We start from the raw sequence: 25,180 nt of genomic DNA, 5'->3' as shown, positions 1-25,180 counted from the left end.
AGCTACCATACAAATAGTTCTATGACTACTTCGGAACGTATTTTCACGGACTCTGATCAGATAAGTGCGTAACCGCCCTTAATCCAAGGTTAAACCGTACTTTTGATATGATATTATTTTGACGCAGAGCAAATGCGGCGAGTCCTTTCCCTGCATTGAAGCGTGTTCAATGTCCGAGGAACACGATATAAAGCTCACATTTGCTTTACTTTGAGTAGAGTCAGAGTGCAGTCAGTCGAGTCTATGCAATGTGCGAAGACCTCAATGTAGAGAGTTAATAAAAAAACTAAGTTTAATAATTTACGTATTTATTGATTTTACACTTAACATCACATAATTCGTATTTCGTTATTGTGGTTAATTCTGTTGACAAAAGAAATTGACAGTTCTAAATGCATATAGTGCACTTTCACAATTTCTCTGCACAAAATGATAGCATTGGTTTCAAATCAAATCAAACCTAACAATTTAGTTTTAAACATTGTATACAACAGAATTAACCACATTTACATAATTAAATCAAAGGTAACATAATATATGTACCTATATGCGTATGATTATATCAAATTAAGCCCAATCAATATAATAATTATTAATTCAATCAAGCTTACCATTTTATGATTAATGGAAAGACGACTAGTCGCCCGGCGGCTCGGTCGAAGACTACATTAAGGATCTGTTATTTATATGAGAGTTGCAGAGCTTATGCGCACAGAGTTACGGTGAATGCGTGCGTACATAGACAAGGCGACTTCCATATAAATTACATTTTCTAACGGTCTAGTAATGGGTCTTAGAAATGAGGAACAAGGCGAAGGGAGGAACAGATTGTCTGCGGCCTTAGACGTGGTCGGTTTTTCAACCGCCAAATAATGTTGAACTGAGCATTAAATTGACAGTTTTGGTATTTGAAATCTGTCAAGTTGCCATTTTATTATAGGTAACGTTTATTTGGCGAGTGAAAAATCAACAGATCAAAATTCAATAGTAACTAAATAAAACAACTAATTTAAAGTAATTTTAAGTATCGGGCATACTTAAAATTACTAAAAGATTAAGAATATACTTAAAGGTACATTGAGGCGGCTCGCGAGGTAGGTCGCGGGAGGGTGACAGTTTATGTAAAAACCAACGAATACAATGTCACTGTCACCCTCCCGCAACCCGCTTCTTACAAGCTGTCAGTAATACACCTAATACCTATAGTAATTTACGTAAACAACATATTAACTATACTTGCATTTTGTTACCACACTATTAAGAGTTTACAAACATTTAAATCCAACTTATAATAATAATTTATTATACAAAAAGAAAATTTCTTCATCTATTAAGTACTTACAACTTAAAATACTTTAAAAAAATATTCCTAATCCCGCTAATTCGGTCCCTGTGATAAAGATCGTTCTCTTATAGAAATAGACCTATTATAGGTACCACACAGTCGATAATTTGAATACACATTATGGGTACTCACTTCATTTGCAGTAGTCTGCGCTGGCTCTTGCTCTAAACAAGTCTTTAATAAAATACTAATTATATCACAATATTCAAGACACACACATCACAACTTCAATCATAGTCACTTTCCAAAGAGAAGTAATTTATTCCAGATCCATTAAAATTTTCCAGTCGAATCTTCCAGAACTGGAATTGATAGAGGGTGGGCAGGGGGGTGACACCACCTCCCAGGGGTTCTCCCGGACGGCCGCTAGCGCGCAATACGGCACTCGCAGTAGTAAATTGGCGGGGACTTGGTACGGAGGGTAGTCGGATTTTTCTCGTCCAAACCGTTTCAGTGCAATGACCATTGCGTCTAGTGTTGAAGCGTGGCCAATGAAGATTATATTACCACCTGGAAATAAAACAAAATCAGTGCGTGTATCTTTCATATGATGTTGAAATAAAACTAAACGTGGGCAGGTTTCTATTTTTTTTTTATTTGGTTGACAAAAAGTTTTTATCATATTATATAGCAAGGAAATAAATTGGGCTTTTAATCAATGGTGCTAGTAGCTAGTTTAACTAGTTAATATTTAAAGGTGGACTTTCGAGCTGAGCGTCTGTAAGTCACTACTCACTGACGGCCTATGTTCCGTAGAACAAGTATTTGTCTTTCTGCTTCCTAAAAGTGCAAGCATAAATAATATAAATTGCCATTTTTCCAAATTCCACTTTGTTAATTAATGACATATGCACGAAATTTCGTCAAAATCGCTTAAATGGACGGACTATGGCCCGTGAAACAGTTAAAGACATTTTCGCGTTTATAATATAGTTTGGATAAGTTACCTTCAGCTTCCGTATCTTTGACCGCCGAGTGCATAACTAATTCGTTCCTTTTGTAGAAATCATCTATACTCTCTGTGCATGACACGTCCATATCCAAGTATGGTTTGTATCTGCAATAAGATGTTATTTCAAAATCCTAGCAAATGAAGGGCTTCATTGTGTAAATGATTAACGATAAATTAACCATTCAATCATATATTTTGTTCTAAGTAGAGAGTTTTGATTGGATCTTGTACTTACTCAAGGTCGACGTTGTAGCCAGCCTTATGTAGTTCTTTGGGGGTCATGAATGGAGCCAGTCCCTTTGCTGCGTGCCAACCTTTGTACTCAAACAAGCCCGGCTCTACTCTTATTTTCAATGATGGGTCAGCTTGAAGGCCTGAAAAAAGTGTGATGCTTGGTACATTTAAGATTGTACGATTTTATTTGGAAACAGTGTAACGATAATTTTAGAAATAATTATTTAAAAAAAAATCTTAATAGTACCTCATGAATGTTTTACGTTTTTTACAATATCAAACTACCCCTACAGCTTGCAATCGACCCGTTTGGATCGATGGACGCGTCCATCCAGCAGAGACCTGTGACACGCTGACAGACAGACAGACATTAAATAGGGCTCCGTTTTTACCCAGTGAAACTTACGCAGTTTTTGACACTTTTGAGCGTGCTTCAAAAAATGGCGGCCTGTTACTATACTCGTGTTAAAGCACGTCATTTCGCATTGACTTACTTACCTTGTAAGAAATGATGTGCAGTTTCAACGCACCGCAAGGCCGCGGACGCGTACACGTGTTTGACGGACGCGTTCGCCAGCCGGAACCCTTCGCCCACGAGGAAGGCCTGCAGCTGTCCCACTCTCGTCAGCGGCGAGTCACGGGCGTACGACTCCGCACCTCCTGCTCTAACGATACGAATAAACTCAAAGGAGACCGGCCAAGTTGCCCGTCTATCGGTATTCTACTTATAATACGGAGAGTGTGCCCAAGAACTTTTTGACCTCGTTCCTCCTTCACCTTTCTACCATCGTACTGCGAGGCAACGTTAAGGTCTGCATCCGTACGTAGTTGAAATTCCACGGACACGTAAAAAACGATTTCGTAAACTACCAACGTGAGTAAAACTTGCAGGTGTAATCACTGCCTAAGGTTTAATATTTCAAATTGCAATACATCTGGCCTAGAAAATAATAAGATTTTTTCACTAGCACTCACCTTTCAGGCATCTTCAAAGGCATGTTAAGGTCCTTTCTGACGTAAGTTCCATTCTCATCGAAGCAGAACGGAACCCACGATCCGTAAGTAAGGTCCACTCGCTCACCGTGCCTTAGCGCGAACATCCAACGACGGGATTTGTTCGATCCATTCGTGAGAGATTCTGCACTTTCCTGCACGAAACAGTATACAGTAGTAATTTAAGAGCCGGCGATGGGTTAGTGATGGTAATAAGACTTATTATTAATTGTTTAATATAATTACTTTGCTAGAAGCTTCGGTATCGCCACTTCCTGGATTAGCAATGGGTTTCCGAGCAGTACTCCCTCCTGTATAACAAAATAGAAATCGGTCAAATGCGATCCGGGATCTCGGATTCGAAAGTTTCCGTACAATCGTACAAGAAATAACTTTTTTTTTTTTAATTTTCATGGAGGCCATTTTGAAATTTCTATTATATTCAGGCGACGCAAAACCGTGGCGAGTGAAAGTCCATCTAAGAGACCCATGTCCAGCCAGTAGGCATCTGTCTAATCTTGTTGTATGCATTAGTTTGGAGTAGACTATTTTAATTGCGGCTTGTACTCACTCAAGGTGGACCTTGTATCCAGCTTTATGTAATTCTTTAGGGGTCTGAAGGGAGCCAGTCCCTTCGTTGCGTGTCAACCTTTGTACAGGACAGGAACAAATCCGGCTCTATTGTGCCCGGCAAACAACATGAGCATTGACGCGATTGGCTGACGAATGGCGCGTGCACGCGATTGGTTGATCAGTCGACGCGAGTGCACGCGATTGGTTGATACGTCGACTTGCGTTTCCCGGATTCGCCAACTTTCTCCCACTACGCTGCGTCTGGTCAAAGTTGTTTGCCGGGCACTATACTCTTATTTTCAACGATGAATGAATGAAACGTCAATTAATAGATAGGCATTGACCTAGTTAAACTCCACAAACCTTGTGTAACAGTCAGGACATTTTCGGTTTTGTTCAGAGTGACCGCCTTCCAGTATTTCTCCCAAACGCTGTAAGTCTCTTCGGATTTCTCAAACCCAAGCTTTGCGGCGTCTTCGTGCGGGTAGGACGCCATTTCTGCTTCGGTGTTTGAGTCCGATTCAGATTTAGAATCCATGCCTTGAAAATAAAGGGAGTAACTGACTAACTCACATATCAATAGGGATGGTTTTTCGGAGTTTCAAGTTTCGTCACGAAATTTATGAGTCTTTCGCATTGCTAATTAAAAAAAAAAAAAAAACAGTGAATAACAGGTTTCGTTTCCTTAGCAACACCACATAGAAGGAGACAGCGTGACACTTCACAAGATGGCGGCGTTAGTGTTCCGATTTTGGCCACGCGCCAAAAGATCCTTTTCGCACTGTATCACTTATAAGTCGCGTCGGCAAAATTCGTTTGCGCAGAAAAGCGCAACCTTATGCCTACTAAACTAACTAACTTACTGTTCGGAGTTTTGAGGGAGATGGCACGGTGTAGGGTCCACGCGTCAGAGTCTGGCGTGCGGCGCGTGAACACGCCTGGCAGGTAGCCGCTCACACCTGTAAACATATTATTGGCGTCACTCAGAAAAGCAGGTATTATTTAAATATTTTTATCGAATTATTGGAATGTCCTCTCCAAAACAAACACAAAAAAACACAAGTTTAATGTGCAAGGTTATCCGAGAGTTTTAATCTAAACAAACTAATGCCAAAATAAATAATTTAATTAGAGCGTGATTGCTATCACAACATCTAATTATCCAGTTCACAATCAAAATACCGAAAATATGCGATATCGCTCCGAATCTCAGAAGGAGACTGAACTAAAATCTTCGAAACACCCGTATTTATGCAAGTTCAATCTTGTTGGCCTCCTAGCAACAGATTGTATGACATCGAATGAGCCAAATATCGATTTTATCAAACTACCTGCATTAGGTAAATTAATAATTTTATATTATTTTTGACAACTCAAATCAATTTTTAAAAATAACCTTACAATATAGTAATAAAACCTGCCCGATATCCACTTATCCGGAGATGTGCTCAGATCAATCACTCATCTCTGCATTTTTTAGTGGATAAAACCGATTACAATTATTGTTTGAATAGGCTTATTGTAGTGGGTATACAAAAATATTGCTTCTCAATTGAGTCTTCAATATGTGGATGTGGCATGCACGCTATGATGGATACCTACTGGGTCTAACGCTGCGCCATAGGCAAATATATAATAGCTTTAACAACACGATTTTCACGATACTTACTCTATTGCCAATTTATATAGTTTTGTAAACAGTATTATTTTTCCTACAAATCAGATAAAGACAGACAGATAAAGCTATGATTCGAAGCCACTACCTTGAAAATAAAAATCCGGCTAAGTGCGAGTCAGACTCGTACACCGAGGGTTCCATACTCTGGTATTTTTTCCGACATTTTGCACGATCAAATTTAAATCAAAAACTATTATGCTTAAAAATAAATAAAAATCTGTTTTAGAATGTACAGGTAAAGCTCTTTCATATGATACATTTGGTATAGTTATCTTATTTTGAAAACTGAAAATTACTACTTATTTATATTCATTTGTTATTGTGCCAAAATAAATTATTTTATCTATTTGTTCATGAACTCATTTTAATATTTTTTTTGTGATGTAACCACAACACAACATATACAGACAGACAACAAAGTTATCCTACTTATAAGGGTTCCGTTTTTCCTTTGAGCCCTAAAAATTACGTTCTTAAGTTAGCATGGCAAATAATTCAGATAAGAGTAGATAAGGTTATCAAGAAACAGTTGTAACGCCTAAATTAGATGCAATAATGCTGTGGTCTTTTAGTCGCACCTCTAACTTTACAAAGCTATGTGCGTTGTGAGCAATTAAATATCACTTCCTTGAATGGTCAAGGAAAACATCGTGAAGAACCTGCATGTCTGTGTTCTCCATAATGTTTTCAAAGGTGTGTAAAGTGGTGTGGTGTGTAAGTTGTGCCTATCCGGACTTGGCCTACGCGCTGCGTGGTTAACTATAGCCAAACCCATTCATATAGGCATATAGGCATTCTAAGAGAATATCCGTGCTCCGTAGCAGGCGATGGGTCATGATGTTATAGTCCAAAGCCAAAATGACGACGCATAGCGATTGGCTTACGCATGGGAAGAATGCAGGGCAAAGAGGAAAATTTTGCCGGTAAACAAAGCATTATTAAAACGTCATAATATTCACCTTTTAAGAGGAAAACCATCTCGAATGACTTAGACGATTTCACCTTCAAACTAGCAATTTTGACATGTCATGACCCTCTATTGACAATTAATCAAGCAGACATTTCAATCTGCGAAATTTACGCGGACTTTTAGTATTTTGACGTAGGAGGGTAAAAGATCCAGTACATGAACGAATAAGGATTACCCTGACTTTCACCTAAAATTAAGATATATGAGAATTGTTCTATATATAATTTTTATTTTTTGTGTATCTGTACACAGTATATCAAAAAATCAAATAAAATGCGTGGTATTAATTATTATAAATTATTTTATTTAACAAAAGGATAAATTGCCAGTAAATGAACTGGAAATTTCAGTGAATGAACGAACTTTATCTAGTGCATAAACTCTCGATTCCTATTAATAAATTCTTAAGTATATTTTCGGCTTGGAATTTAAAAAAAAATGTCAGATTTTCAGTTTTTGACTTATTGTATATTTTTTTCTACATTTTGCGCGATAAATCAAAAACTCTTTTACATAATAATAATAAATAAAACCTGTTTTAGAATGTATAATAGAGCCCTTTCATATGATATTATCCCCTTTGGTAAGTTATCTTAGTTTGAAAGTCACCTAAATTTTCTGGAAAACAGTCCAAATGACTACAGAGAAAATGAAACTTAACGCCCTTGTTGCATCCAAGTCGCTGGAAGTGCAACATCAGCTACTGAATGTGTTAAGAGTAGTGAGAATAATATACCGAAACACAAGTGTCTGATGTTATCAGATTTGTTCCTTTGAGCCGAGAAGCCACATGTTCTGATGCTTTTTAGACAATCTAAGATCTCTCATTAAGTGATCCAAATAATTTTGATTGAATGGTCTAAGTTGAGATGTAAAAAAGTCACTACATCGTCACTACCTTCTGAAAGTTCTTGAAATGGTAGATTAGAGGTACTGGGTTGGGGCTGAGGTACAGATTTATCACCAGAAGTCAGAATCGTTCAAATTGCAGACTGCAAGTTACAATAGAGCCGCTTGGAACAATTTTTTTGCTGTTTCTTCTGGTAATATTCACAACGCAGAAATAATAATCATCATGGTGTTTAGATGGTTCGCGCCAAATAATAAAAATTTTTTTTAGTAAAAGTAGTTAACTATTCTTATTTGCTCATAAACGCAACGAGGAAATACAGCTTCCACATATAAAAATTGGAGTCCAGGCCTTGCTGTTAGCTGCTAATGGGTTCTCAAAGTAGCCCGAGTATGCTTGTTTTACTGGGCACAAAAGGAAAGAATGAAAGGAGCTTACCCAGTACATCTTAAAAGATCCGTTATAGATACATGCATCCTGCCATGCCTTACCTATGCCAGCCAAACATGGGTCCAGACAAAGAATATAAAAAGAAATAGTAACTTGCTAAAGGGCGATGGCAAGTTGCATAAATTAAGCAAAAAATATTCAAAGTGAGAATTGAAGACATAAGAAAAAAGACAAAGCCTACAGACACCTTGAGACATGCCCTAAAACTGCAATGCAAATGGTCATATTGTATCGATTTTTACAGATGAAAGAAGGACAGGTAGGTAGACCGAAGACGCGTTGGTCTAATGCTATTGTGCAAATCGCGAGAGAAAATTAGCTTGATAGTACCAAAGACAGAGAGAAATGGGGATACCCAAGAGAGATCCATATCCAAGAAGGAAGAATACCAGAATAAATATAAAAAAAATTCAAAAGAAAAATAAAACCGATTTCAAAATCACAAACACTAAAAAGTAAAAAATAGTTTAAGTTATTGTGGTTTTTGAAGTCGGTTTTATTTTTCTTTTGAAAATTTTTTATTTCAAAATTTTTAGTGGCCCCACTGTACTATAATAATATGCCATGCCCAGCTAAAACCCTACTGTTTACTAAGCAATTACACTGATCGCGAGCAATTTGCTCTTATCCATTGAGGAGTTCTGTTCTCCATCTCAGAAGATATTCATCAGAACTTCATCAAATTTATATGGGACCACCTGCAAAGTATACCTAGCTTTTCAAAAAAAAATAATTTCCAAATCGGTCCAGGCGTCTTTGAGCAATCGGTGAACATACATTAAAAAAAAATTGAATTTGCTCTTATCCATTGAGGAGTTCTGTTCTCCATCTTCAAAGATATTCATCAGATCTTTACCAAATTTATATGGGACCACTTGCAAAGTATACCCTATCAAACAAAAAAAAAATCCAAATCAGTCCAGGCGTCTTTGAGTAATCGGGGAACATACATAAAAAAAAAGATACCGACGAATTCAGAACCTCTTCCTTTTTTTAAAGTCGGTTAAAAATATACTAAGATTTACTAACATGGTGTTATACCACAGAGTAGCAAACAGAGGCAAAGCTTCTAAGAAGCGAGCAAATTTTATAACTATTTTGGTAGGGTTGGCACTGGAGGATACAATTTAATTAACAATAGTTATTTGTTCAACAAGATGGTAAAGTTTGTTTTTGTTGTGATTGCCTAGTTTAAATATCGATCAATAGATCTAAATATCGATTTTGAACGAAATCAGTCAATTTAGAAAGAATTATAAATGGTGCCAACTTTTTTAAATTTTGGTTACAGTTTCCTATTTTGTGATCCCAGGGAGCTCTAAATATCGATTTTGAACGAAATCGGTCAATTAACAAAAAATTTCAAAATGGCGTCGACTTTTTTAAATTTTGGTAACAGTTTCTTATTTTGTGATCCCAGGGAGCTCTAAATATCGATTTTGAACGAAATCGGTCAATTAACAAAGCATTTCAAAATGGCGTCGACTTTTTTAAATTTTGGTAACAGTTTCTTATTTCGTGATCCCAGGGAGCTCTAAATATCGATTTTGAACGAAATCGGTCAATTAACAAAGAATTTCAAAATGGCGTCGACTTTTTTAAATTTTGGTAACAGTTTCTTATTTCGTGATCCCAGGGAGCTCTAAATATCGATTTTGAACGAAATCGGTCAATTAACAAAGAATTTCAAAATGGCGTCGACTTTTTTAAATTTTGGTAACTGTTTCTTATTTTGTGATCCCAGGGAGCTCTAAATATCGATTTTGAACGAAATCGGTCAATTAACAAAGAATTTCAAAATGGCGTCGACTTTTTTAAATTTTGGTAACAGTTTCTTATTTTGTGATCCCAGGGAGCTCTAAATATCGATTTTGAACGAAATCGGTCAATTAACAAAGAATTTCAAAATGGCGTTGACTTTTTTAAATTTTGGTAACAGTTTCTTATTTTGTGATTGCAGGGAGCTCTAAATATCGATTTTGAACGAAATCGGTCAATTAACAAAGAATTTCAAAATGGCGTCGACTTTTTTAAATTTTGGTAACAGTTTCTTATTTTGTGATCCCAGGGAGCTCTAAATATCGATTTTGAACGAAATCGGTCAATTAACAAAGAATTTCAAAATGGCGTCGACTTTTTTAAATTTTGGTAACAGTTTCTTATTTTGTGATCCCCAGGGAGCTCTAAATATCGATTTTGAACGAAATCGGTCAATTAACAAAGAATTTCAAAATGGCGTCGACTTTTTAAATTTTGGTAACAGTTTCTTATTTCGTGATCCCAGGGAGCTCTAAATATCGATTTTGAACGAAATCGGTCAATTAACAAAGAATTTCAAAATGGCGTCGACTTTTTTAAATTTTGGTAACAGTTTCTTATTTTGTGATCCCAGGGAGCTCTAAATATCGATTTTGAACGAAATCGGTCAATTAACAAAGAATTTCAAAATGGCGTCGATTTTTTTAAATTTTGGTAACAATTTCCTGTTTTGTGATCCTAGGGATCCTCAGATATTGATTTTGAACAAAATCTATGACAGTTCAAGAAAATAGATTTTAAACACTATTTAAATTATTATCATTAACATTAAATTAAATGAAAACACGACGCGCGACGTGTACTGCAGCCCCTGAACTTGAGCACAGGCCGAGCCGGTATAAACCGATTTCTCTCCGTACGCGACGTAGCGCCTGTGCTCACGCACACACGCGCCTCAAGCTTGTAGTAGTGTACCTATCGTAGCGCGCTTGTATGAAGCTTTGACTCTGTTCGCTACTCATGTGGTTATACAACGCAATACCACACTCACAAACACTCGTACAAACATACAACACACTCACACACACACACATGGACGCACGCACACGCACTTTTGAACGGTTTGAACGGAACACGGTTTTGAAATTGAAATTGAAAAAAGTGTAAGAATTTGTAAGAAAATATTTAAAAAAGGTATATCAGCCGGTTTTTTATTCCAGCTCTTAATACATGTAAAAACGTCCAATCTGTTCATTTACTCGAGCCTTTACCCTAGTACCTAATTATATCGACCGCCCCATATCAAAACAAAGTAAATGTCATTTTTCCGAAAATCGTTTTATGTCATAAGCCTAACTTTCATAGTATGTCCCGTTGGGACACCCACATTAAAGTAAAATTAAAAGCTAGTAAGTCGCTTTGACCATTTTAAAACATAGTAAGTCTTTGAACTGGCTAGGTTTTTATAGATTAATGCGCCTTACTAAGTTTTTAAAAGGAATTAGATTAAATAAAATAAATATCACCCATTATCTAAATACCATGTCAAAACAGTAAATACTTAATAATGCATTAAAACTTAAAAGTAAGATAGGAAAAGTCAATGACCTCTACATGTCAACTGTTAAAATATGGTTTGCAAGGGAAATACTTTGCATACTTACATAATGTTTTTAGGGTTCCATATCTCAAAAGGAAACACGGGACCCTTATAGGATCACTTTGTTGTCTGTCTTTCTGTCCGTCTGTCCGTCTGTCGTGTCTGTCAAGAAAACCGATAGGGTATTTCCCGTTAACCTAGAATTATGGGCAGGTAGATAGAATAAATCCGAGAACAAATTTCGTGATTCTAGATCTACGGGAAGTACTGTATAGGTTTTCTTGACGGACGGACGGACAAATGGACAGACAGCAAAGTGGTCCTTTAAGAGCTCCGTTTTTCATTTTGAGGTACAGAACCCTAAAAAAGAAAATGATGCACATGTAATGAATAAAAATGTGTTGGCCAGTCTTCACACTAAAATATTTAAACCCCTTTAATTTAAAAACTGTCATAGCCTAGTGGTTAGAACGTCCGCCTCCTAATCGAAGGTCGGGGGTTCGATCCCGGAATCACGCACTACTAACTTTTCAGTTATGTGCGCTTTAAGCAATTTAATATCACTTGCTTTAACGGCGAAGGAAAACATCGTGAGGAAACCTGCATACCTGCAAGTTTTCCATGTTCTCAAAGGTGTGTGAAGTATGCCATTCCGCATTGGACCAGAAAGAACTACGGCCTAAACTTCTTTTGAATTTAAACCACTTACTAGGTTTTGATCTGAGAAAGAAATTTGACATTAATTGACAAAATTGAGAGACCTAAGCTTGTATAAGAACACAGAAGTGTCATAATTCGTGTTCACTTTGCCTAACGTCTCTCAGAGAGCAGAGAGAGATTTAAACTGTTTCTTATAATCACTGGCCATATTTCAAATGCGAAAGTGTGTTTGTTGGTTTAATATTCAATCACGCTGCAACGGAGCAACCAGTCGACGTGTTTTTTGCATGGATACATTTAAAGACCTTGAGAGTGACATCTCTCTCCGCATCGTATTCTTTATTGCTGAGGGTTGTGACCTCTTTCCATTATTCCTACATCTAATGGTAGGTTTTCTTGGGATAATAATGCAGTGGGTTCAAAGAGCCTATGGAACTCGACTAGAAAAACGAGATTTTGACACTTAGGTTTAACGGTTATGAATTAGTTATTAATATCAGTGATAAAATTGATTAGGGCTGTCAGGTAAAATGACATTTATCTCGGAAAATCAAAGAGTGTCCACGAGATTTTTTTCCAAGTTTGCGCTACTAACTACATATATTATGAAGAGGAAAGGTTTGTTTGTTTGCTATCGATAAACTCTGAAACTATTGAACTACTTGCACTAAAGACATAATCATCAACATCAACCGACAGACGTCCACAGTGAACATAGGTCTTTAATAGGGTCTTCCACATGCTACGGGTTTGCGCCGCCTGAATCTTTGCGCTTGCGCTTGACGACAATCATGCTTTAAAGAAAGCAATGATGAGGTCCAAGTTGGAGCACGCTTACCTAGAAGATGCCTATTCACTCTTGGCTTGCAGGTATCTAAGGTATATATGGCAGGAAACACGGCCGCCGAAATGGCGTTCCAACCTTTAGGCTCTCCCCATTGCCCGCAGCATGAATCTGAGCTTTCTTATGAGACCCATGGTTATATTATGTACATATAATATCTCATAAGAAAGCTCTAACACACAATCCAGCTAAGTAAGTCCAATTTCGAAAAAAGCTAGCTAGCCGACAAATCTAACTCAGGCAGCCTTCGGGAACCTTCGAGATGTCTCTGTCCAAAATTCCTCAATGCTTGAAGAACAGTCTTTGAATAGTGCATATTGTCAGTGATGAAATATGGATCCGAAATATAGGTCTTTTTTTTGTACACAGGAAATGCCTGACGCATACCCCTCCGTCATGTGGGGCTTGCACCAAACTTGCACTACTACGAAATCCATTTCGGAACACGGCACCCGGAACGAGGCGCGCTATCTCCTAACATAGGTATAATACCTATTTAGAACACTTACTATCTGTCATCATAATCTATGACAACCTCCGAGTATTTACCTGGTAAAACCGTAACTTTAGAATAAAATTTAGTATATAAGCAGGCTTCATTTAGAAATGAAAAAATCCCTATTTTATTTTTCAACGATTATAAACACAACTTTCATTCAAAAATAATAAGCTTAAATTCATTTTAAATAATATTTTGCGACGAAATGACGCGCACAGTCCTTCCGCCATGACAGTCCAGTGGACACTGAATTCCATAGAGCGCCTGCAAGAAAATAAATAGCACAGGAAGTTTTTTGGTTAGTTTTAGATTATTTAAGAAACGAAAAACATTTAGTATAAAACTAACAGTTAAAATTGATTGCTAAACCTAAACATATCATTTTCTGGAGGTTGGCTTCAAAGTATCAAGATGTTAAAGAAAACTTTTACAGAACAAGTTGCGAACAGCAATGTTTTCAACTTGGTTTTTTTTTTTATTGGGATAATGTATACTAAATAAAAAGAGGCCCTTATAATCTTCACAAACTGAAGTTTTTAATTGCATGTATTTAATAGCTGTTAATGCTTTAGAAAAATAAACAATTTACTTCAAAGTACAGCATTTTTGCGATTTGTCAAATAGCAATTACCTTAATAAGGTACGAAAAACTGAAATATAGCACCAATGTGTCGAAAGGAGATTTAAGAAATATTAAGCAAATGAAAACTTTTAACAAAAACGATAACAGTCAACAAATTCCGGCAACGTATTGGCGGTTCCTCTGGTGCTGTAAATGTACATGGACATCGGTAATCACTTAACATCACGTGACACGCCTGCTCGTTTGCTCGCTATTTTATACTTACTGATTATAACAAAAAAAAATTAGAAATCGTCGAAATTCGCATGTTAATTTTTAAATGAATAGGTACGTTTTATATTTAAAGATTTTTAATCCTTGTATTTTTGTCAAGTACTTAAAAGTATCCTCAATCGAAAAAATGAAAGAAATATAGTAAATTTGATAAGTTAAATTTAAAAAGCGCGCGGTATGCCAAAGTATTCTCCATTCAACTTTTACTACGCCTGTCTCCTTTACTATTACCAAATACCTACCAATACACGCGCACAGCGTCTTCGCGTAAAAATACAATATAGGAAGTTGTGATAGAACAATTTTTTGACCTACAATGATAAACAGATTAAAACAAAATACATACCTGCTCATATTAGGTACTATCACAGTTATAATATAAATAAACACAAAAATCTAACCTCTACTACAAAAACATTTCATTGTTCTCATTGTATGTTGTATGTTGACGTTCGGCGAAGGTCGAGGAATGAAGCGAGTCAAATCAAATGAGGTATTTGTGATAACACGTAGGGTTGCCATTCGACTTTAAGGTGTATGAGATGGGTCTGCCCGCAAAATTCAAATTTAATTTGGTTTTTCGCAATTTGTAAACTAATACGACAAAGTAGGTTTATGGCACTTTAATTGCGCCAATGGCAGTATCATTCTCACAGGTTTATATAAAAATCTTTACTTGAAAGGGTCCAGTTTAAGAAATTAGCTATACTATCGACTAATTTGTGAGTAACTCATGTCAAACTCATTATTTTGACTAATTTCTTAAACTGAACACTTTCAAGTAAAGAACTTTATGTAATCCTATGAAGATGATACTGCCATTGTGGGAATTAGAATACCAAAAGCCTACTTTGTCGTATTAATTTACAACAATTAATTTACAATGCGAAAAACCAAATTAAATTTGAATTACGTGGGCAGACCCGTCTCATGCACCTTAACGTGTAAGTAGGTATGGTAATATGTATGTTATTAATTTGGTTGTTATTGTTTCCTTGGGCCGTTTCCGACTACCGTGTATTACAATTCATATTCATTAATATTCATGTAATCTAAAAAAAAATTAGTCTTACTGCTTACTTTGAAAGTTTGTTTATACACACATACATATTTATATTATAAAGAGTCAAAAAATTTGGTGATTTTGTATGTTTCTGGGAATCTCCAGAATTAATGATCCGATTTTGAAAATTAATTCACCACTATAATTCTCTATCCATGGAAAAAAGTTAATATAGGGATCTCTCTATTATGTAATCTCATCCATATTTTCTAATTGAATTTCGAATGTTTTTGAAAACAAGTCTGTGATTCGCCCACTGAGATTTTTGTCTCTGTCATTTGTATGGGATTACGTAACAGAGAGAGCCCTGTAGTACTAACTTCTTTCCGTGGGTAGAGTATAAGAGAGCTACCTGTAAGCCAAGACGTGCCGTATACCCATCCGTCAGGCGAAGTATCAAACTGTTTCTCTTCTACGTAGATATAGTCGCCCACCACTAGCTCGAGCTCGTCACTCGCTTCTGGCGTATAGCTTTGCGTCACTCGGTATACCTGGCCATAGAGAAATATTGATTCTTATTCGAACACAACTCTTAACGTGCATGAGACGGGTCTGCCCGCGAAATTCAAATTAAATTTGGTTTTTCGCAATTTGTAAATAATACGACAAAGTAGGGTTATAGATTGCGACAATGGAAGTATCATCTTCACAGGATTACATAAAAATCTTTACTTGAAAGTGTTCAGTTTAAGAATTTAGTCAAAATAATGAATTTGACATGAGTTTCTCACAAATTAGTCGATACTATAACTAATTTCTTAAACTGGACCCATTCAAGTAAAGATTTTTATATAAACCTATGAGTGATTGGCGCAATTAAAGTGCCATAAACCTACTTTGTCCTATCAGTTTACAAATTGCGAAAAACCAAATTAAATTTGAAATTTGCGGGCAGACCTTAACTAAATGACAAGTGCTATCCTTTTCATGTTCGGAAAAAGATAACATTACTTTACCCATTAGACTATTCAACTTAGTTCCGAGATTTGTATACAAACAAATTGGCACTAATGTTGTTTGATACGACAGCAGGTGCAGCCTTGCTATAATTTTTTTTTTTTTAGAAAATGTAATCGTCCAACCAAAACCATACATGGTTTAAGTGAATTAAGGCCCTGTAAGAATACCTTACCTGATGGTTAGAAAAGCGAGGATCTCTGGAGTAGAGACGTAGTTCCCAGTCAGGATGCAGTGGTTCCGTGAGATCCAGTTCATCCACCAATGTCTTGAGGGCTTCATAGGCACTCACGTCAAAGTGATACGCCAACGTGAGGTGAAGAGACTTCGTTTGCGCTTCAGCGTTCAACGCTAAATGACAAAAGAAAGCAATATGTTTAAATATATAGCAGTGTCTGTTAGTTTGTACACTAAATGAGTTACAAACCTGAAATTTCGGTATTTGGTGTAGAACGTTGACCCAAAACCAAATATTCGATTGGGAATTCAATTGAATTATTTTTCAGGTGGGCTCCTTATACATGAAAAAAGAGCCTAAATAAATTTGTTTTCTTATCTTTAAATAATTTTTTTCTTGGGTGTCATATTATGTATCTATCTATATATCATTGTTTAGAGCTTATTTAGTAGAGTATGAATATTTTTTTTTAATTTTTTTTATCTTAAAAATAACGAAATGGCGGGCCGTCAAAGTTGTCCATTTTAGACCATTTTTGTGATGGGGGCTATCTCAAAACTGAACTAGTTAGGAATTTGAAAATTCGGTATATTGTATGTACCATATACTGTATTTAAACAACAAATACTGAAAACAACGATTTGTAAAATAGTTTGTAAGCTGTGACCAAAACAAACGAACATTTTTTGGGTTCTTCTTTCACGGTTTATCACAATGTTATAGCTTGGTACAGAAATATTTCATACACCCAAAATATGGTGTTTATAGTTATGTACGAAACCCTAAAAGAGCAAAGCCCGACTCGCACTTGACCAGTTTATAATTTTTACTGTAATTGTCCAACTGATAATGAAATTGTTCATAATATCTCAATTTTCACTTGATTGTGGGTTGGAACATTTTATAAAAATACTTCCAGTTATATCCAATATCACACTGCAGAGGAGATAACCTTGATGTATGACATTTTAAATTAAATTGGAGATACTCCTTAGTGAACAAAAATGAATCTTGCACATACCTACATAATTGGCCAATGCACTCCGCAAACCGGCATACATTTGGTTAGCTTGGTAACTTTTGTAGGTATTCATACAAACATAAAAGAAAATTGGCACATTGGCCAGCATGTGCCAGTTGCCAAACGCATTGGCCCAAGCACTTTGTTTATTTTTAGTACCAAAACGGAACACTTATAGAATCACTTTGCTGTCTGTCAGTCTGTCCATGTCGTGTTTGTCTAGAAAACCTATAGGGTACTTCCCATTGATCTACAATCATGGGCAGGTAGGTAGGTCTTATAGCTCTAGTAAAGAAAAAAATCCGAAAAGCGTGAATTTGTTTGTTGTAACAAATAATTAGTATATAAATTCAATTTCAATTCAAATATTTCAATTCAAGTCACTCGGGAATAATGTAGCTCTCTGAATACACTGGTGGTGGTGGTGCACTGGTGAAAGAATTATCAAAATCGGTTCAGTAGTTCCAGAGATTACAAATGTCAAACCTTACTTCTTTAAAATATTAGATACAAGATATAAAATGTGTGGTCTTACCTAAAGATGACACTTGTTTTGCATACTGTAAAGCAACTTTCTTCAAATAATCAGAATGCTCTTCAGAAATGAACAGGCCCATGAAATTCTGTGATATGTAAGACTCCAATTTTAGAGGAGTTTCAGGAGGCTGCCCTACAATCTCTACAGTTTGTTTGATTGATTTAGCCAGTTGTAGAGATATGTCATCTTTAGCCTGTTAAAGATCAGTAGACACAAATGTTTATCTAGGCATAAGGTAACTCAAATAAGGATCAATGTAGATAAATAAATATAGGGAAAAAACTCTGTCACTAAAAATGCTAGTATGCAACATTTTTATAAAATGAAAATTTCAGTTTGATTGCAGCGAGGTAGGTATCCATCATTTTTTCTATTGTATTTAATTTCTTGCTTTTTTCATTAAAATGAAACTAATAAATTACAAATGTTAGGTGAAACACTGAGTTTATTTTATTTTTATTTTTTAGTAGCAAAAATTATAGTTACACAGTAGTAAATGGAGTTATAGCATTATTGATTATAGAAATCTTGCTCTTGGACATTATTTAAGCAATATGTTTTATTTAAAAGCTTTATGATACCAATCACATAGTATGTCCATTGTCCACACACCTTACACTGGAAATGAAGTTATTTTTAGTTGCTACTGAAAATGGCAATGATGCTTGTAATGACAATGATGAGAACAATAATTGAAGCTAATATATTGAATGATGTATCAGAATATATTTGCTTAAATCATGCAGTGTTTCCTTACCTTAAAAAATGGCACAAGAGTAATGTGAGGTGGGAAATTGTGTGCACCATTCCACCCTGTAGCTATAGACTTTTCCCAGAAGCTTTGAAGCTGAGCCAACAGTCGTCCAGTGGGGTTAGCATAGAATATGTACTCTCTAGGTAGTTCTACGTCTATGTATGCATCGTTTACATGTGTCAGGAGCCAGTCTGAGGCTAATTGGACGCTGCGATTACCTGTCGCTGCTAAAGCTTTTTGGCTAAAATGTAAACATTTTTTTTACATTACATTGTACTACTACATTACTTAGTTTACTAAATAAGTAGTTTGATTCTAAAGTTGTACTTAAACAAAACTTATACTAAATTAAAAGGAATGAAAATCATCCTCTTCATAGTTTTACTCTTAATAAACATAAGTGCTGAATTAGAAATTTTCATTATAACAATAATTCATGATTTATACCGATTGGATATTGGAATTTCTCAAAAATTATGTTTTAGGTATACCTCGCAACATGAATAATTATTCTCGATAATAATGCATATTAGATGGACCATGGACTTAAATGTTTTAAGTTAAATCATGATGAAAAAATATAAAATACAATGTAGTTAAAACAAGTTTGTAAGTTTTTGTTCGTACTTACGCTCGGTTTTTAGGGAATCCCATTTGTAATAATATCTCAAGAGGTGTCGCATCCTGTTGTTTAGATACCTTACTAGATGTTGAAATTTTTCGTGGTGGAAGATTAGCCATATTCGCAAGCTTTAACAATTTACATTTATTAACAATTTTGGGAAAACAGTAGGAATACATAAATACAGGTCGATTGTTGATACTTTTTTTTTAAACGTAATGTGAATTGCATAGATTATCTAGTATCTACTGCATATATTACTACACCCATAGACCTACGATTTTTCGAAATTTATGATTACACCAGAATGCACTTTGAGAAAAATCTTATAGTTTGTGGTCTGTGCGTGTACAACCTATAATCATAGTCTGTGTTTTTTATTCTGATCAAAGACCTTACACTTCTAGTAAGTGTAAGGTCTTTGATTCTGATCAAGGTATTACAGAACCCAGAGCCGTAAAACCAGTTAATTAAAAAAAAAAACACTTTACTCTATGGTTTTGATTTGACTTTTAAAATATTCAGACGTTCAAAATTTCAATAAAGTGGTTTTTAATTTGCTATATTTCACGTGAAATAACAACAGAACTATTGTTTTATCTGACGATATTTAAGAAACCTGTAAAATGTATTTGAGGTATTATCTGAATGAAAATGGTGACAGACAATACACACTAGCGGTAGGTAAAATACATGAATATAACCTATAACGGCATGTTTACTTAAAACATGATAAATTCCACTTATTTTTGTGTTTCAGACAGTAGATCCAAATGGAAAACCTACGCTATCAGCCCATCCAGGTACAATTAACATAATTTAGGTCTTACTACCAATTAATTTATTTATTGGTAGTTTTCATATTAATTTAAAGACATAACCGGTCAAGTGCGAGTCAGACTGCGCACCGAGAGTTCCGTACCTACTCGGCTATTTTTCCGACATTTCGCACGATAAATCAAAAACTATTAAGTAAAAAAATAAAAATAAAATGTGCAGGTAAAGCCCTTTTATATGGTCCACTAAGTATAGTATCTTACTTTGAAAATTGTTTGTTCATGAACACATTTTAATTTTTTGTGTGATGTAAACACAAATTCACAGTTTTTGGACTTTTTCAGTGACAAATTTCATGATTGTAGGTCAAGTAGGTTATAGGTTTTCATAACAGACAACAGAGGGACAGACAACAAAGTGATCTGATGACTGTCTATCAGCAGACTGTATCTCTTGAACCATAATAGGTAGAGAGTTGAAATTTTCACAGAATGTGTATTTCTATTGCCGGTATAACAAAATAATAAAAATTTCAAAATAGCTGCCATGAAAATTAAATTGTTATTTCTTGTATGATGGTATGAAACCCTTTGTGTTCGAGTCTGACTTGATTTGAGTGATTTTTTTTAAATAGATTTGAATTTTTTGTTTTTGTTTCCTGCTTTAGAGTTTTGGTAGTGACACCACAGCACAATTTACTTCACCTGTGTTGTGTAGCTTGATTGTATGATTATTATTATCAGTTAGTGTAGAATTTAAAGCCTAATAGGTCTAACTACACTGTCTGCTTTCAACTTGCATTAGATGCATCCGCTGTTGCCATGCATGCTTATATGTGTGTCATTCCATCTACTTATCAATAAGTAATAATAGTGTTTTTAAATAATATTCAGTGTATTATTTTTAGAAACATTAGTATGAGATTAAGTAGGTACATTGATGGTTTGTACCTAATGCATGTTCTCTATGGTATGCCTCAACCCTGCGGCGCATAGAATAAGGCACTATCTTGCACATTCTGACTCTTTTTTGAAGCACAATAACTTTTTAGGTACTATGCTTAGATACCTGCGCTATTGCATGCATCTATGCTAAGTACCTTTAGCTTAATATGTGATGCATTATCTCTAAGCAAGTTGATATCGCATCAGTGTAGTTCATGTGATTAATTTTTTTAAACTATGTACATGTTGTATCATAAAATATTGCATGCTAATAGGCAGAATTTGGCTTGTTTTTGAAACATCTCAACTGTTTACACCGTATTCCCAATAAATATTTTTTTTTTAATTTGGACCAATTTAATGTTCTAGAGCATCAATGCACATGCCTTAATCCTGTGTTCTATATTTGTTGCAGCACGCTTCTCCCCAGAAGATAAATATTCCAGACAAAGGATAACTATCAAGAAAAGATTTGGTCTACTCCTCACTCAACAGCCAGAACCTATCCTTTAGTCTGATATCATGATAGATTTTTATTTTTTAACCATAATTAAGTAAATGTAAGCTATAAGTAAATAAATAAATTTCATTTCATCTTTTATTGGTTCTTATTCTATGGCTAGGCCTGTCATCCCTGCAAGTTCTATCAGAATTTTGCGAGTGTCAAATCCATAAGTAGTTAAGTACGTAACTCGTCTGAATCCTTACTGTCTAGAATCCAGAGCCGTAATAAAGCCAATTAAAAAAAAAGGTATCCCTTCTGTCAGTTTGACGTCTTCTAACCACAGACTACGAATCCGGATTCTAATTTTTGGTTTGAAAATTGTTTTGATAATTGATATTGTTTTGTACGAATTTGTGAAAGTCTAACAAGAAATTATCCAATTAAATGCAGTCCCAATGTTATTAATGTAATTTTGAGATGGATCATGGCCACTAAAAGAGATGAGCTAAAGGTGTATTGGAATAAAATTAACTATGCTTATCCCATTCTCAATGATGCGCTTTTTACTGACTGTTCGGACGCCGAATATGAAGAAATACAGCAAATAATAGTCGGTTTGGGTGTTCAGATCAAGATTCGGGATCTCATTTTAGTACACACTGAGAAATATTTGCGTCAACATGTCGCTCCGTCGTTTTGGTCGAAGTTTACAAAAACTGATGAAGAAATCAAAGGATTTCAACTGTTCAAGACGGCGGTCAACGAGCTATACGAAGCAATGTCGAGCTTTACACCCATGATGACCAGACTTAGGATTTTAATTAAGAGCTGCTGCGATAACAAACCAATCTATGGGGAACGAGAAGTCATGTCTGGTTTCAAGCAACTTCTCCGCGCCACTCTGCTGTCACAACTGCCGCTCGATTTTCAAGTTATAATCAATCATTTTTATAAAGTATCATTCAACGTGTTTGATAATGCAGAACATCAAAACTCTGACATGGGCGAGGATGAGACGTGTTCAGGCTGTCAGAACGAGTATTCAGATTGTAACTGCGCCTATATTGTAAAAATATTTCATAGCACAAATAGTAAGCTCGTGGAACTCACACTTCTCGAAAGACTAACAGGACAAGTGCTAACTAATTTTATACAACAAAGAATCGAACAGCACATCAAAAAACTTTGCAATGGCACATTTGATGTTTCTCACATAGGTTTTCTTGAGAACTGGTTGGACACAACTGTTATGTCATGGCTCACACGAATCTACTGCGCTGGATCTTCGAAAGCAACTAGTGTAGATAAAAATATACTACACGCTGTAGCAGAGTTCAAACAGAAACTAAGTTACTACTTGTATCACAATTATACAAAATTACGAATTGACCAGTTGTTCAACATAATAATAGAGTATCCGGATTCTCAACCAGCGGTAGATGATATAAAGTTATGCTTGGATAAAACGGACCTACGTGCTACGCTGTGTAAGAAATTACAGAATGCGTTGGAGACTAGATTGTTGCATCCTGGTGTAAATACTCCTGACATTTTGACAGCGTACATTTCTGCTATAAGAGCATTAAGGCACCTTGATCCTTCAGGTGTCATTTTAGAAACAGTAACAAAGCCTGTTCGAAATTATTTGCGTAACAGGGAGGATACAGTGAGGAGTGTTGTTAGCAGCTTAACAGAGGAGGGTGCGGGGAGTGAACTGGCAGAAGAATTAGCTAAATTTGCTGCAGAAACTGATGATGACCATGAAAAAGAGGAAGATTGGGATAATTGGCTTCCAGATCCTAAAGATGCAGATCCCAAGGTCAACGGTACCGACAGAAAAGCTAATGACATCATATCCATGCTTGTAAACGTTTACGGAAGCAAGGAATTATTTGTAAATGAATACAGAACACTGCTAGCTGACAGACTACTAGCCCAAAGTGTAATCAACACCGAAAAGGAAATAAGATACTTGGAATTGTTGAAATTGAGATTTGGAGAGTCACAGTTACATTTTTGCGAGGTAATGTTGAAGGATGTTTCTGATTCAAAGAGAATTAATGCACTAATACAACAAGACAAAAACTTTGAATCATTGAACAATAAGTTTGCTTCTAATGCAATGATTCTATCGGCACAATTTTGGCCTCCGTTTAAAGACGAAAGCTTAGAATTGCCTGAAGAAATCAAACAACATTTTAATGCATACACAAAGTCATATGAGGCACTTAAAGGAAACAGAACTTTGAATTGGAAGCCACATTTGGGTAATGTGAACATAGAAATTGAGATTGGAGAGAAAAAGCTCGACTTAACTGTGTCACCGTTCAATGCAACACTGATAATGCATTTCCAAACCAAACCAGAATGGTCGCTAGAAGAGCTACATCAGATTATGAAAGTGCCTATAACTATTTTGCGAAGGAAAATTACTTATTGGCAATCTTTAGGGATTATTTCTGAGAAAAGTACAGACAATTATGTTTTAATAGAGGGTAGTGATGGCAATAAGTCTAATTGTGCGACCAACCAAGTCCAAGAAATGATATGTGAAGATGAAGAGAGCGAGAGTGTCATGGCATCTGCACATGATCAAAGAGAAGGGGAATTACAAGTTTTCTGGTCATACATTGTAGGGATGTTAACTAATTTGGATTCCTTACCTTTGGAGCGAATCCATCAGATGTTGAAGATGTTTGCTTCCCAAGCTCCAGGAACTGAATGCAGCCTTCAGGAGTTGCGACAGTTTTTAGATACTAAAGTACGCACACATCAGCTTGTTTTACAAGCTGGCATGTATAAATTACCTAAGACTTAATAAATATATAAATAGTATTACTGAGTTTTGCTGTTTCTGATAGAGGTCAGGAGTTTGACCCCAGGCTTGCACGTCTTACTTTTCGGAGATATGTGCATTTAAGAGCTAGCCCTCACAGCGAATAAATATCTCGCGATTTTTTTTTTCGCAATTCTGTAACACAATCATAAAATGCCCGCACTTGCGATATGAAGTTCGCGCGGGAACAAAATCTGTAATCTGCTACAAATTACACTCGGTGCGGTGTTAAATTCGCACGAATATTTTGTGCAGTATAGAGTTGTATGGCGCTCACCGCATTCGCAGTGCGTGCAGTTAAAATTCCGTACCTTGAAAATAAATCGCTCGGTTAAAAATCGTTGTGCAGACTAGGCCTTAAGCAATTAAATATTACTTTCTTAGAAGTGAAGAAAACCATCGTGAGGAAAGCTGCATGGCCAGCATGGCAGACTATGGCCTTAACCTTTCAATCTGAGAGGAGACGCCGTGTTCAATAGTGGGCCGGTGATGGGTTGAAATGAGATGATGATCCATAAAGGAATTTTTGAAACAGCACTAGGACAGCAAATAGGTTGTAGAAAAGAAAACAAGTTGTAAAAGTTTCATAAAACTTTATTTTTCGCATGGTTTATATAAAAAAAATTTTGGTTACATTGATGTCTGTGGATTAATGTCTGGGATATTTATTGTTAACATAAACACTTAAGCTTTACTTATATACTTACACACTGTAGAAGAAAACAAATTAATACATAATAATAATAAATTATAACACCATAATACCACGCCAATACTAAAACA

The 25,180-nt window shown here is 35.7% G+C and overlaps 3 protein-coding genes across 4 annotated transcripts; 2 read left to right on the top strand and 1 right to left on the bottom strand.

The window, feature by feature from the left end:
* Positions 1 to 296: 296 nt before the first annotated feature.
* LOC123875022 (ecdysteroid-phosphate phosphatase) lies at positions 297 to 19,626 on the bottom strand. 2 transcript variants are annotated; one of them, XM_045920654.1, is made up of 13 exons: positions 19,405 to 19,626; positions 18,777 to 19,014; positions 18,017 to 18,212; positions 16,458 to 16,633; positions 15,678 to 15,816; positions 4,961 to 5,056; positions 4,461 to 4,637; positions 3,771 to 3,835; positions 3,507 to 3,679; positions 3,030 to 3,196; positions 2,533 to 2,671; positions 2,293 to 2,402; positions 297 to 1,855 (listed from the first exon to the last, which is right to left on the bottom strand). In XM_045920654.1, exons 1-13 carry the CDS (start codon positions 19,572 to 19,574, stop codon positions 1,605 to 1,607), a joined length of 2,097 nt encoding a protein of 698 aa, XP_045776610.1. In that variant the 5' UTR covers positions 19,575 to 19,626; the 3' UTR covers positions 297 to 1,604. The 2 variants fall into 2 exon arrangements, with proteins under 2 accessions (XP_045776610.1, XP_045776612.1); XM_045920656.1 differs by lacking the exon at positions 18,777 to 19,014 and having other exon boundaries at positions 19,405 to 19,486.
* Positions 19,627 to 19,889: 263 nt separating this feature from the next.
* LOC123875081 (H/ACA ribonucleoprotein complex subunit 3) lies at positions 19,890 to 21,715 on the top strand. Its single transcript, XM_045920740.1, has 3 exons — positions 19,890 to 20,075; positions 20,156 to 20,198; positions 21,532 to 21,715. The coding sequence occupies exons 1-3, from the start codon at positions 20,022 to 20,024 to the stop codon at positions 21,627 to 21,629; spliced, it is 195 nt and encodes a 64-aa protein (XP_045776696.1). The 5' UTR covers positions 19,890 to 20,021; the 3' UTR covers positions 21,630 to 21,715.
* Positions 21,716 to 21,900: 185 nt separating this feature from the next.
* Positions 21,901 to 24,399, top strand: LOC123875017 (anaphase-promoting complex subunit 2). The gene has a single exon (XM_045920650.1). It carries the CDS (start codon positions 22,046 to 22,048, stop codon positions 24,377 to 24,379), a length of 2,334 nt encoding a protein of 777 aa, XP_045776606.1. The 5' UTR covers positions 21,901 to 22,045; the 3' UTR covers positions 24,380 to 24,399.
* The last annotated feature ends 781 nt before the right edge of the window (positions 24,400 to 25,180 follow it).

Source organism: Maniola jurtina, chromosome 19 (assembly GCF_905333055.1).
Source record: "Maniola jurtina chromosome 19, ilManJurt1.1, whole genome shotgun sequence".
NCBI lineage: Eukaryota > Metazoa > Arthropoda > Insecta > Lepidoptera > Nymphalidae > Maniola > Maniola jurtina.
Note: the sequence above shows the minus strand (reverse complement) of the source record. Positions and strands in the feature narration are given on the sequence as shown.